This window comes from Penaeus chinensis, chromosome 5, assembly GCF_019202785.1.
Source record: "Penaeus chinensis breed Huanghai No. 1 chromosome 5, ASM1920278v2, whole genome shotgun sequence".
NCBI classification, from domain to species: domain Eukaryota; kingdom Metazoa; phylum Arthropoda; class Malacostraca; order Decapoda; family Penaeidae; genus Penaeus; species Penaeus chinensis.
This window is the reverse complement of record NC_061823.1, coordinates 20979896-20992224: the sequence shown is the minus strand read 5'-3', so window position 1 is coordinate 20992224 and position 12329 is coordinate 20979896. Positions and strand designations below refer to the sequence as shown.

The 12329-nt window shown below is 47.6% G+C and overlaps 1 protein-coding gene across 1 annotated transcript in view; it reads left to right on the top strand.

Annotated features, from left to right (window-relative positions):
• Window positions 1–12285, top strand: part of LOC125025525 (dynein beta chain, ciliary-like) — a 13070-nt gene extending 785 nt beyond the window's left edge. The window contains 16 exon segments of the mRNA XM_047613544.1: window positions 44–151; window positions 257–435; window positions 5679–5814; window positions 6011–6145; window positions 8253–8372; window positions 8532–8674; window positions 8841–9042; window positions 9151–9212; window positions 9214–9349; window positions 9553–9763; window positions 10003–10130; window positions 10254–10406; window positions 10689–10814; window positions 10995–11168; window positions 11477–11483; window positions 12035–12285. Of these exon segments, the coding sequence (XP_047469500.1) occupies window positions 44–151; window positions 257–435; window positions 5679–5814; window positions 6011–6145; window positions 8253–8372; window positions 8532–8674; window positions 8841–9042; window positions 9151–9212; window positions 9214–9349; window positions 9553–9763; window positions 10003–10130; window positions 10254–10406; window positions 10689–10814; window positions 10995–11168; window positions 11477–11483; window positions 12035–12285 (2271 nt within the window).
• The last annotated feature ends 44 nt before the right edge of the window (window positions 12286–12329 follow it).

Genomic DNA, 12329 nt, shown 5'->3' with positions numbered 1-12329 from the left:
CTATATTCTGACTAATCTCTTCAACTTTACCCATGGCATGCAGGTCGCCCTCACAGGAACACAGATCTTCTGGACAGTCGAAGCCACTGCAGCGTTTGCGCGTCTCGAAGAAGGCTCCGAAAACGCACTGAGAGACTATTATCGAAAGCAGGTATGACATGCATAAAAGGGGAAATGATGGGATGATGATTATTTCTAACCTTATAGTTGGTAACGTAAAGTGAACTCTGCATTCTAACGTTTCTTTTGTTATTAGGTGCAACAATTGATCGCGCTTATCTCCCTCCTGCTGGGGGAGCTGACGCAGCAGCAGCGTCAGAAAATCATGACCATCTGCATCATCGACGTCCACGTGCGAGACGTGGTCGGGAGGCTCATCAGCGGCAAGGTGGAGTCGGCGGCGGAGTTCGCGTGGCAGTCGCAGCTGCGCCACAGGTGAGTCACTCCCTCGCCCTTGGAGGGACGCACGGCACTGCAAGAGAAAATATACTATACTATAGTATAGTAGATGGGTATGTTGCATCTACTATGTTAGTCTGGTGTCTTATCTCTTTAGGGAGTGACTGTGTGGGTGTGAGTGCCCACAGGTTTGGCTGGGTGATAGAGGCTGAAGTTGGAGTCTTCACCTTTCATCGCGTTCGATTGTTTCGATAATTTGCCATGCACAGTGGTAACCTAGGCGCATTCTGTGAAGAATGACTTCGGTACCTCTGTTGCTTACTTCAGAGAGTGCTAGTGGTTCATAGCCTGTGGCGTCTGAGTACCAGCTGGCCGAGGGGGAGGTTCTCGTTTCCTCTCTGTGGAGCTGCCGTAGGAAGGTACGACCGACCAAGGCACACTTCTTAAGTAATTTTCGGCTCGGTTTTATCGTCATGGGATTTTGGGGCATACCCCTGCCAGCGACGGCTAGTCTGTCAGCAAGCTCGTTCCCTCTGATGCCGATGTGGCTTAGGACCCAGTTGATGATAATTCTTCTACCCTGAGCTAGAATTCTCTGTGACATTGTGAGAATCGTGGTCAGTAGGTAGATGTTGTCTGTGGGTGAGCTGTGCTGAAGACAGTCAATGGCTGCCCTGGAGTCTGTGTGTATGACCACGTGTCCTTCCCTTAGGGACACGTGGCCTAGGGCTCCCATGATTGCAACTGCCTCTGCCTGTAGCGAGGAGGCGTTGTCTGTTACCCTCAAGGATCGCTTGGCGTCCCTTGCTGCAAAGCCTGCGCCTGCAGTATGGCTCAAGGGATCGACCGATCCATCTGTGTAGTATGTTCTACTACCCGGAGGAGTGATGGCTGCAATGACCCTGTGGGCTTCTGCCTTTAGGCTAGGCATGGGGTATAGGCTCTCTTTCATTGACAGGCTCATTATGTTGAACTCTATCAGGCTCAGTGCCCACGGCGGGGCTTCGGCAAAGTCGGGGTGGGGGGAGTCCATGCCCTTAGCAAGAAGCTGTTCTTTGAGCTGATGGCGTATCAACACCTTGGCTGTGTGAGACAGCCAGGAGTTGTTTGCAAAGAGCTCGTTGTCCGAGGCGTCTGACTATTTTTTGTCTTAGGCTTGTGTTCCTGGGAGCCTGGATGACCTTTGACATATTTGTGTTGCCATTAAATTGATTCGTGAGTCCAGGGGGAGAAGGTTTGCCTCCATCAGGAGGTTGAGGACCTTCGTCCACCTCGGGACACCCAGAATGATCCTGGCGGCTTCATTTTGGACTGTCTCTAATTTGTCTGTGTGGTTTTTCTTTGCGGCAATTAGAGCGACTGAGGCATAGTCCACAATGGGCCGGACAGCATGTACATAGAATGATCTTAGTACTTTGTGTCTGGCCCCTATGCGTCACCCAGTCATTGCTCTCATGACAGACAGTCTTGCTTTGGTTCGGTCAACCAGGTACTTGACCTCCTTCTGGAAGGAGAGGGTCCGGTTTATCCTTACTTCAAGGTATAGGTAGTCCTGGACCCATTCTAATTCCACTCCCTGGATTTTCAGTCTTGTGCCTCGAATTCTCTGCCCACTGGGATATTTATGTTGAGGATGCAGGACATTAAAGTGTTAAATAGGGCTGGACTGAGAACCCCACCCTGTGGCGTTCCATTTTCGAGCGTCATGTGCTGCGATAGGTGACCCTGGAATTTAACATTGGCATTCCTTTTCCTGAAGTAGTCACCTATCCAAGCCAAGAGCTTTCCTCTGATTCCCTTCTGGATCAGGCTTTCCTGAATGGCTAGTGGACTTCCCAGTTCAAAAGCCTTCTCCAGGTCAAGGAATACCACCACAGCTGGGCCCTTGCTGATTGCGCTTAAGAGCGTGGCTATGCTGTGTGCTGTCCCCACGCCCCTTGTGAACCTGTGGAGGTGTTCATGCGGGGGACCCATTTTCCATTGGAGCCGGTTTAGTACCATCCTCTCAGCCGTCTTGGCCAGGCAGCTGAGCATAGAGATAGGGCAGTACTTCCCCGGCTCCTTTCGTTTTGGGACGGGAACTATGGTAGCCCTCTTCCAACTCTGGGGTAGAGTGGAAGTTTCCCAGGACTTGTTGATGAGTTGCAAGAGTGCACGCTCACCTGCTAGTCCTAGGTGGAAGATAATGGGGTAAGAGATCCCATCAGAGCCTGGGGCTGTGTTGGAACTGGTTTTATAGGCTTTCCTTGGTTCCCTCAGAGAAAAGATAACGTCTGAGTTATCGCGTTCGGCTGCCCTTTCTCTGATCTGAGCGTGTCTGTCTGGCTGTTGACACTCTTGTCTTGCCCTCAGCTCAGCTGGCAGACTGTTGCTGCTCGTTCTCGCAGAGAACTTGTGCGCCAGTCTGTTAGCCTCTGCTTGGGGGTCGTGATGGGTGCACCTCGGGGCTGAGAGGCTGGTAGCTCGCTTGACCCGTTGCCACAGCTCTGAAAGGGTGGTTTGGTGGTCGAAGGACTCACACCATTGGAGCCACTTTTTCTGCCTGACTCTGTTGGCAGTTTCCTTGGCATCCGTGACTGCCTCCCTTAGGAGGGTTAAGTTGTCAGGGGTTCTTTGCCTTCGGAATAGTTTTCGGCACATGTTCACCCTGTGGTTGACCTCCCTGATCTCGTCATTGAAGTTCCAGGCGTCTTTGTGATTTCTGGACCCAGGCCGAGTTTTGGGTATGGTCTGTGAGGCTGCTTCATTAATGGCGTTTGGCACATTTTCGCTTTGTGGGGGATCATTGCATCTCAGACAGAGGGCCAAGGCATTTTGAAACGCCTGCCAATTAGCCTTGTCTGTTTTCTATGGATTAGGTCTTAGGATTTCGGCTGGGCCAGCATCCATGAGGGTAGTTATAGTGCTGTAATGGTCCCTTATGACGGTCTCATCGACACGCCAGCCAATCCTCCCCACCAGAATTGCAGTGGCCAGGGTGAGGTCTAGGACCCCTCCTCTGACATGCGTTGGCTCTTGGGTGTTGAGAAGAGCGATCTCAGGGAATGTCTCTAGCACGTCGGCTATGTGATAGCCGGCCGCATCCGGTGCCTGGCAAGGAGCCAGGATGGGGTGGTGTGCATTGAAGTCACCCACTATGATCACTCGATCGTGTAGAGCAGAAGCACAGACCTGGCTGATGTCTAAGCTTCTACAGCCTGGCCGGCTGTACACGTTGTACAGTTTGAGGGCCCCCCGGCCAGGTGAACCTCGACGGCAAGGGATTCAACATCGTCTCCACAGTGCGATGCATCGGCTATTGCGGAGCAGGGGATTGTTGCTCTCTTTCCAGGTGTCCGTGGCAGTGTGAAGACACGGTTAATGTTTCCTGGAGCGTGATAATGTCAATGTTCCATGATCGCACTACTGCTTGGAGAAAAGCGTTCTTTGCAGAGAAGCTATTGATGTTCCACTGTAGGATGCTTAGATGGTGTGTCATGATGTTACCCAGTGATAGTTAAACTCAGAGACATCGTCGGAGTCTGACAGCTTCATTGCGAGGTCCTCGCTGGTTGAGGGCTCCTCGTCTGTTGTCAGGCTATCCTTGGGTCCACTGGGAGGTGAAGAGCCTTTGGTAGCTCTGACTTTGGTTGGTTTGGCTTTTCTCTCAGGCTTTTTCTTGGCTGGCCTTGCCTGGGCAAGGTCAGCGTGATCTGGCTCTGGCTGCACAGATTCAGCCTGTTTTGGCTCTGTCTGTGAAGGCATGGCCTGGTTTGGAGTGGGGAGGGGAGTCTCGTCCTGGGGTGAGGGTGGGGCTGGTTTTGCTCTATCCAGCTTTCTTCCCTTCAGGGCTGCGACAGTCTTGGTCATTGCCGTCATGGCAACCGAAACTGCCTTCTCAGCCCCCTCGCTCGACCTCCCCAGGGATGTTGCTACTGCTGAGACAGTCATACCGTCCTCGTCAAAGAGGAGATGATCATCTGTTGGGGAGGTTTTTTTGATGCTCTTAGAACCTTTTTTCTTTAGGTTCTTTTTCTGCACCTTTGGCATTGTCGGAAACTCCTTTTTGTTAGAGACATCCGGTGTCGGCTGGGGGGCGGATTCTTTCCTCTTAGGAGGTCGGGAAGCCTTTTTGCTTTTGTTCCTCTCCCAGACGTGGGTGCCTGGGGGGGGGGGGGGGCAGGAACAAAGTCTAGTCGCTTGTGAGCAACCTCTTGTCGCCTGAGGGCCGCCTCTTTCCTGACAGAGCAAGTCAGGCTCCAGGCGTGATGCTTCTTGGCACAGTTGGGACATTTGGCTGTTGTGTCCCTCTTTTCCTCTTTGTATGCCTTGAGGCATACCTCTGAGTTGTGTGCCTTGCTACAGACACCACATTTAGGTTTGGCTGTACAATTAGCCTGGTGGTGATCGTATTTCTGGCACTTGAAACACCGAAGTGGTTCTGGCACATACGTTTGAAGGTTGTAGGTGCCCCAGTTACCCAGATCAAGGGTAGTGGTTGGGGACTTGCCTGGTTGGAGTCTTCCCCTTTGACATTCGGGAAGCCTGCACGACCTGTGGGTGTGAAGCGATCAGCTCCATATCGTACAAGACTGAGAAGCCAAATAGCACCATCTTGGTTCTCTTTTCCTTGGGACTTAGTGGGGAAAGACTCACTTTCCTCCCATCGGCTAGCTCCTTTGTTTCTCGGAGGAAATTCAGGGTAGCTTGATCTTTGGGCATTATGATCATGCCCTGATCTCGGGCGACCCGGATCGACAGCCGGATTTTCCGATGCAACTCCAATGCCCTGACCAATTGGTAGGCATTGTCGAAGCCTTCGGGTTTAGCTGGCACTTTGAATTGGGCGAAGCATTTAGGGGGTCCCGACTCTTCATCAGAGTCGGTCTCTGGCCTCGGACGCTTGTTTGTGGGGGCAGCAGCTGATACGGCTGTATCAGCCTGCTCTCCCCTCTCAATCGGGGAGGCCGTCTGAGAATTAAGGGGCCTCCCTGGCTTAGCTGTTGGCCTAGAGAGGCCAGCTCACGAGTCAAGATGTTTGAGTGATCTCGCTAGCTGCCTGCGGCTTAAGTCCGAGCGCTGTGTAAGCGCGCAGGGAACGAGGGGAGCCCGCTGTCCAATGAGTGTGGACAAGGCGGCGGACCTGGGCATGCCCAACCTGGGGAAGTATGCTGAGCTTCAGGTTGCGGGGTCATGCTACTACAATAGCACATCAGAAAAGACCTTATGGGATGAACATTAATTGGGAAATTCTCGACTTTACAAAAAATAAGCCTAGATTTTTGTCTTTCAAACGACAGGTGGGACGAGGAGGAGGCCGACTGCTTCATGGACATCTGCAACGCCCGCATGAAGTACGACCACGAGTACCTGGGCAACACGCCGCGCCTCGTGATCACGCCGCTCACGGACCGCTGCTACATCACCCTCACGCAGGTGATTCACGTATTATGTGGGTACTCTCTCTCTCTCTCTCTCTCTTTTTTTCTCTCTCCATCTTCCTTTTACTCTCCCTCTGTCTGTCTCCCTCTCCCCTCCTTTCTCCCCCTGTCAGATGAACAGCTACTCCAGCGTCCATTCCGATTTCTTGCCTCACCGCTCCCGAAGCTCACCTTTTCTCGTGTCTCGTCAGTCGCTGCACCTGGTGATGGGCGGCGCTCCCTCGGGGCCTGCGGGAACGGGCAAGACCGAGACGACGAAGGACCTCGGCCGCGCCCTCGGCATGATGGTCTACGTCTTCAACTGCTCCGAACAGATGGACTACAAGGTGAGCCTCGCACAGTAGGGCTGATACCGAATGACTAATATATTTCCTATTCCAATAACTGCATACAGTGAAATATATACATATATGTATGTATGTGTGTTTTTTTGGGCTTGTGTGTGTGCGTGTTCGTGTATATATGTGTCTGTATATATGTATGTGAATAAAAATATGTATGTATGTGTGTGTGTGTGTGTGTGTGTGTGTGTGTGTGTGTGTGTGTGTGTGTGTGTGTGTGTGTGTGTGTATAAAGACCTTTACCAAGGTATGAAAAATCACACAAAGAAATTCAAGCCTATAAGTGATACCGTTGAGAACGAAGATGAAACATTGCTATGTGATGGCGATAAAGTCAGAGAGGTGGAAAGAATATTACTCCAACTTTCTGAGAAAAACACACAACTTAAACCAACCCACAGCAACATTGCAAAAATAAATAGATAAAAAAACAAAACACCTCCACTACTAAATGAGGTTAAAAAGGCCATTAAGGAAGTGAAAAACGAAAAAAGCGAGGGAACTGACGAAGTGACTGCTCAGAGATTTGGAATGAACAACAACGGCCCGATGACTGGGTAAATTCAATTTTTATTCCTGTCTCAAAGAAAGGAGATGCACTACAATGGTGTACTTATAGTAGTATCCGACCATCGAAAAGCAATATATGGACTAACCGAATAGCTCGAAACTTGGCGAGGTGTAAGACAGGACTGCATACTTCACCCCATATTTTCAATATTTATCCATCATAAGGGACGTTCTACAGAATTTTGAACTAAATGTAACAGTAAATGGGCATCAGATTACCAACCTAAGATACGCCAGCGATGTAATCCTTATTGCCAGTAGCATGAAAGTATTAGAAGAACTAGTGGACAAAATTAAAAAAAAATAAACAAGCTGGTTTGTATCTTACTGCCAAAAAGACAAAGATAATGAAGATCCAAAGACGTACATCGACAGATGACAATGGCGTGACACACATCACAATCAACTGAGAGGCTATTGAAGATAAACAGTTCATTTGCCTTGGAGCCCTTTTCACCAACACATGATGACACACCTGAGATCAAACGAAGAACTGCAATAACCAAAAACGCCACAATAATTCTGACCAACATTTGGAAAGACAGGAACATTAACCTTAAATCTAAGTTAAGAATCCTGAATCTTATGGTTGTGAATGTTGAAAAAAAAAACACAGTTTTGAATTATGGTGCTATAGACGATTACTCATTAATAAATTGAACAGAGAAAATTATTAGTGATGAAGTTCTGAACAGAATCAAGAACACCGACAGATTGCTTAACACCCTGCATATCAGAAAATTAGCTTTTCTGGGGTGTGTGGTACGGAGAGACAGGCCTAATAGCATCCTGCTAATGGACATGGTCATGGGAAATAGAGGAAAGTGAAGGCCTAAGACTAGGTATGGTGATAACATACAAGAAATTAGTAGTCTGTCTATAGTTGAAGCGAAGCGAAGTGGCTGGCGGATGATAGATATATATGATATATATATAAATATATATATATATATATATATATATATATATATATATGTATACATATATATGTATATGTATACATATATATGTATATGTATACATATATATGTATATGTATACATATATATGTATATGTATACATACATATAAGTATGTATACATATATATATATATATATATATATATATATATATAAATGTATGTTTGTGTATATATAATGTATACATATACATATATAAATGTATGTTTGTGTATATATAATGTATACATATACATATATATGTATATATACATATACATATATATGTATATATACATATACATACATACATACATACACACACACATATGCTTCGGCTTCTTCCTTCAGGGGTCGTCACAGCGAAATGATCCGCATCATGTCTTGACTCGTTTTACGCCTGCCGCAATCCTTCCCGTTTTATCCGGGCTTGGGACTGGCACTGGGTTGCACTTGCGCGCGCGCGTGTGCGTGTGCGTGTATGTGGGGGGGGGGGGGGGTGTACTTGCCATTATTTGTCATTTGAGAAAAAAGGTAACACAGAACTGGAATGATTTTTTCCTACCATATACATATTTTCAGTCTTGCGGCAACATCTGCAAGGGCCTGGCGCAGACCGGCGCCTGGGGCTGCTACGACGAGTTCAACAGGATCTCCGTGGAAGTTCTCTCTGTTGTGGCTGTCCAGGTAAAGAGTGTGCAGGTAAGACGATAGTTGATTTGTATGCAGATGTCTCTGGATAACATATTTTTCTGTTTCCTTACTTTTTATTTCACTTTATATATGTATGTAAAATAAATTAATTTATTCTGAGGAAAAAATCATCTGATGAAATGCATATGATTTTACTACATTGTCCAGGATGCCATCAGGAACAAAAAGAGGAATTTCGACTTCATGGGAGAGCCGATCCGACTGACTCCTTCGATCGGCATCTTCATCACCATGAACCCAGGTTACGCCGGAAGGACGGAACTCCCGGAGAACCTCAAGGTTCTCTTCAGGTACGATGGCGTTATGTGTCTGCGTGAAAGCGAAATTTAACTTTGATGCATAAGTTCAGTGTAGGTATAGACAGTAATACAGACAGTTATAATAAGACAAATTTAGAGATTGAAAATGATACACAACCTGACAAAAGTATCAAATACCAATATACCTGGTCTGCAGGCCATGCGTGATGGTGGTGCCTGATCTGGAGCTCATCTACGAGATCATGCTGGTGGCGGAAGGCTTTATCGAGGCGAAGGTCCTCGCGCGGAAGCTCATCACTCTCTACCGCCTTTGCCGCGAGTTACTATCCAAACAGAGCCACTATGACTGGGGTCTAAGAGCGATCAAGAGTTTACTTGTGGTTGCCGGATCTCTAAAGGTTCATTGTTGATCGAATTGTAAACTATCATTAAACATTATGTCCAGTATTCTACATAGCTCTGATCTGATCATCTGTTTCTTTTAAAGCTGTGCTCTTTCCTCTCAGCGTGACGACCCTGAGCGCCCTGAGGACCAGGTGCTGATGCGTGCCCTCAGGGACTACAATGTAAAAAATCGTGACGGACGACGTGCCCGTGTTCATGGGCCTCATCGGGGACCTCTTCCCCGCCCTGGACGTTCCCTGTAAGAAGGACCTCGACTTCGAGAAGGCCGTCAAGCAGGCGGCGGACAGCTTCATCCTCAAGGTGAGGGGCTTCATGGCAGTGGGATTCCCTCTAAGTGGCGGTTTCAATGAGAACAGGAATTCAGTACGAGGACCTGCCTCCCCTCTTTAAAACCTACCGTAGAGCAGCACACATTTTCCTTCGATCCGTCCGTGTGGTCCTCCACATGGACGGATCTTGCGCCTCCACTCGACTAACTCCACTCGCTCCTGCCTTCCCCATAGGTTGTGCAGCTGAAGGAGCTCATGGAGGTGCGTCACAGCGTGTTCATCATCGGGCAGACGGGCACGGGCAAGACGCAGGTGTGGCGCATGCTCTTCAGGACGACGCAGAACATGAAGAAGAAGCCCGTGTGCTACGACCTGAACCCGAAGGCCGTGACGACGGACGAGCTCTTCGGCTACATCAACCCCGCTACCAGGGAGTGGAAGGACGGTGAGGGGCGCTCCTAGGGGTAATGAGCACCGATATAATTATTTTTCAGATATTTTTTGTTACAAACATGATTATCTTTATCAATATACTTTTCTTACCTGAATCATACTTATTATAGCAATAACATTAATGTTATTATCAGCAGTGTCATCATTATTCTTACCGGTAGTTACATCATTAGAATTTTAATTTCTATTATAACTTATAATTTTCATAATTTCCTCCTCCACCCACCCCAGGCCTCTTCTCTAACCTGATGCGCGACCAAGCCAACATGGCTGGCGATGCTCCCAAGTGGATCATCCTGGACGGCGACATCGACCCCATGTGGATCGAGTCCCTCAACACGCTCATGGACGACAACAAGGTAGGCAAACATATACATTCTTTTTTTCTTTTACCAAAAAAAAAAAAAGAAGCTCCCTATTAATATGACTTCGTAATCTAAACTTTTATCAACTTTTTTCTTCTTTCTTGGCTCTCCCTCCAGATCCTGACGCTGGCCAGCAACGAGCGCATTTCGCTGACGCCGCAGATGCGCCTCCTGTTCGAGATCAGCCACCTGCGCACGGCCACCCCGGCCACCGTGTCGCGCGCCGGCATCATCTACCTGAACCAGGGCGACCTGGGGTGGAACCCGTGCGTGCCCTTCGGCCTTTGTTGCCACGTCCTCGGGCTGTGGCTTGAGGATTCTTTGGAGGGTTTCTTTTGTCTTTTTTGATGGGTTACTGAGCTTTGATAAAACTTGCGATATCGTTTTTTTCTAGAAAAAAGGATAATGAAATCGACTGTAAATGATTAAGACGCCTGAATATGGGATTACAGTGATATTTGTTTTGAGCTCACACAATTTACTCGAGAAAAAGGTACATCTCTGTCCAATAGTCGCACTAATAAGATATGTTAATCCTTTTGGCCATTCGAGTACACAGTAGCTGACCTAGAAATCTCACATGGCTATCCCCTCCTCCGCTTCAAGAGGATCACGCCCAAGCCCGAGATCATGCACCTCGCCGTGTGGGCCTTCGGGTCGGCGCTCTACCAGGACGGAGTGAGTAGCGCCCGGGAAGGGAGGGAACTCCTAAGGCACAGTTGCTTGGTTCATTTTCATGATAGAAAAAGCTAATATTTATGCAATCAAACCCTGGCATTTGGTGTTTAGGAAAAATGACGATCACTCTGAGGCCTGTCTCGACAATGTCCATGATTAACAAGCATGTCCTCTGCCCAGAACATCGATTATCGTGTTGAGTTCAGCAAGTGGTTCCAGCTGGAGTTCAAGACGGTCAAGTTCCCGTCTTCAGGCACCGTCTTTGACTACTACATTGAGAAGGAAAACCTCCGCTTCACGCCCTGGTCGGAGAAGATGCCCAAGTTCGAGCTCGATCCCGACACGCCGCTACAGGTGGGTTCCGACGGGCCTTACGATGTTCATTTATATTTCTTATAAGAATGGTCTCCTGTTGGGATGACCCGTAAAAGCTTCAAGAAGTAGATTCTTTAGGTTCTCTATTGTAATGGACAATTTCTGTCATTGACGTTGGAGATATACTACTTACTTATATTAGCAATTCTACTTTTCAGATTTATTATTGATATAAAGTTTATTTATGCTTAGTTCTGAACTGGAAACTCAGGATACTGCTAAGGAATGATTTGGAAGATTGCTTTAAGCTATGATATAAATCAACTATGTTATATGAAACATTAAAGTATATGGGCATTAATTACAAAATAACAATACATGCACAATGAACCATGTGATACGTGTATTCCTAATCATGAATTAAGCATTCTAGCATTCATAGTTGTATTTAATCATTTTACTTTTAAAGGGTCATGAAACTGGATTCTAGATGGCTTTTGCATTCAGAAGCTGATACTATTGTATGATACACATTGTAATAAGTTTTGCAGTTTCAACAATACATTTTCTATTAGTTGTAGTAGAGAAGTACCTTAAGCAAAGAGATACCTGCTGTTGTTCCTCCTTTTTGTTTAGGTTGCGACTGTAGAACACGTCATTTTACTTTTCTTTCAGAAATTTAGGCAGTGGAGATTATAATAACCTATCCCTTCAGTTATTATGTCGAGTGTTTTTTACTTTTTACCACAATCAGTAGCTTTTAGTTTTCCCTCTGCCGCTTCACAAGTAGCAAAACATAATGATAGTCTGTCTGAATGATTATGGCGAGTGCAGTTCAGGCGCATGATTGTAACCAACGAAAAGGGTCATTCACTTGCGTTTGACACTATACCCATCCCCAGCAGGATTCGCTCGGTCCTCGGGTGTTGTCAATGAGTCCTGGTTACTCGCTGTGAGTCCTGAAACCCCCCGACTCGACCCCCACGTGTCGGTGGCAAAAAATAGGCCTCCGTCGGACAGGTCGTCTGGTGGCGCATCCCCCTCCCTGCATCTCCGTCCCCAACACCCGCCCTTCAGAAGCCCCTTCAGGACGCTGGGTCTCATCCTCAAGGAGTTCTTGCTCCGTCGCGTACTTCTGCCCAGACGGCCGGTCTAAGGGGCGGGCGCGGCTCCTTGAGGGAAATCCCCGGCGCCCTGCAT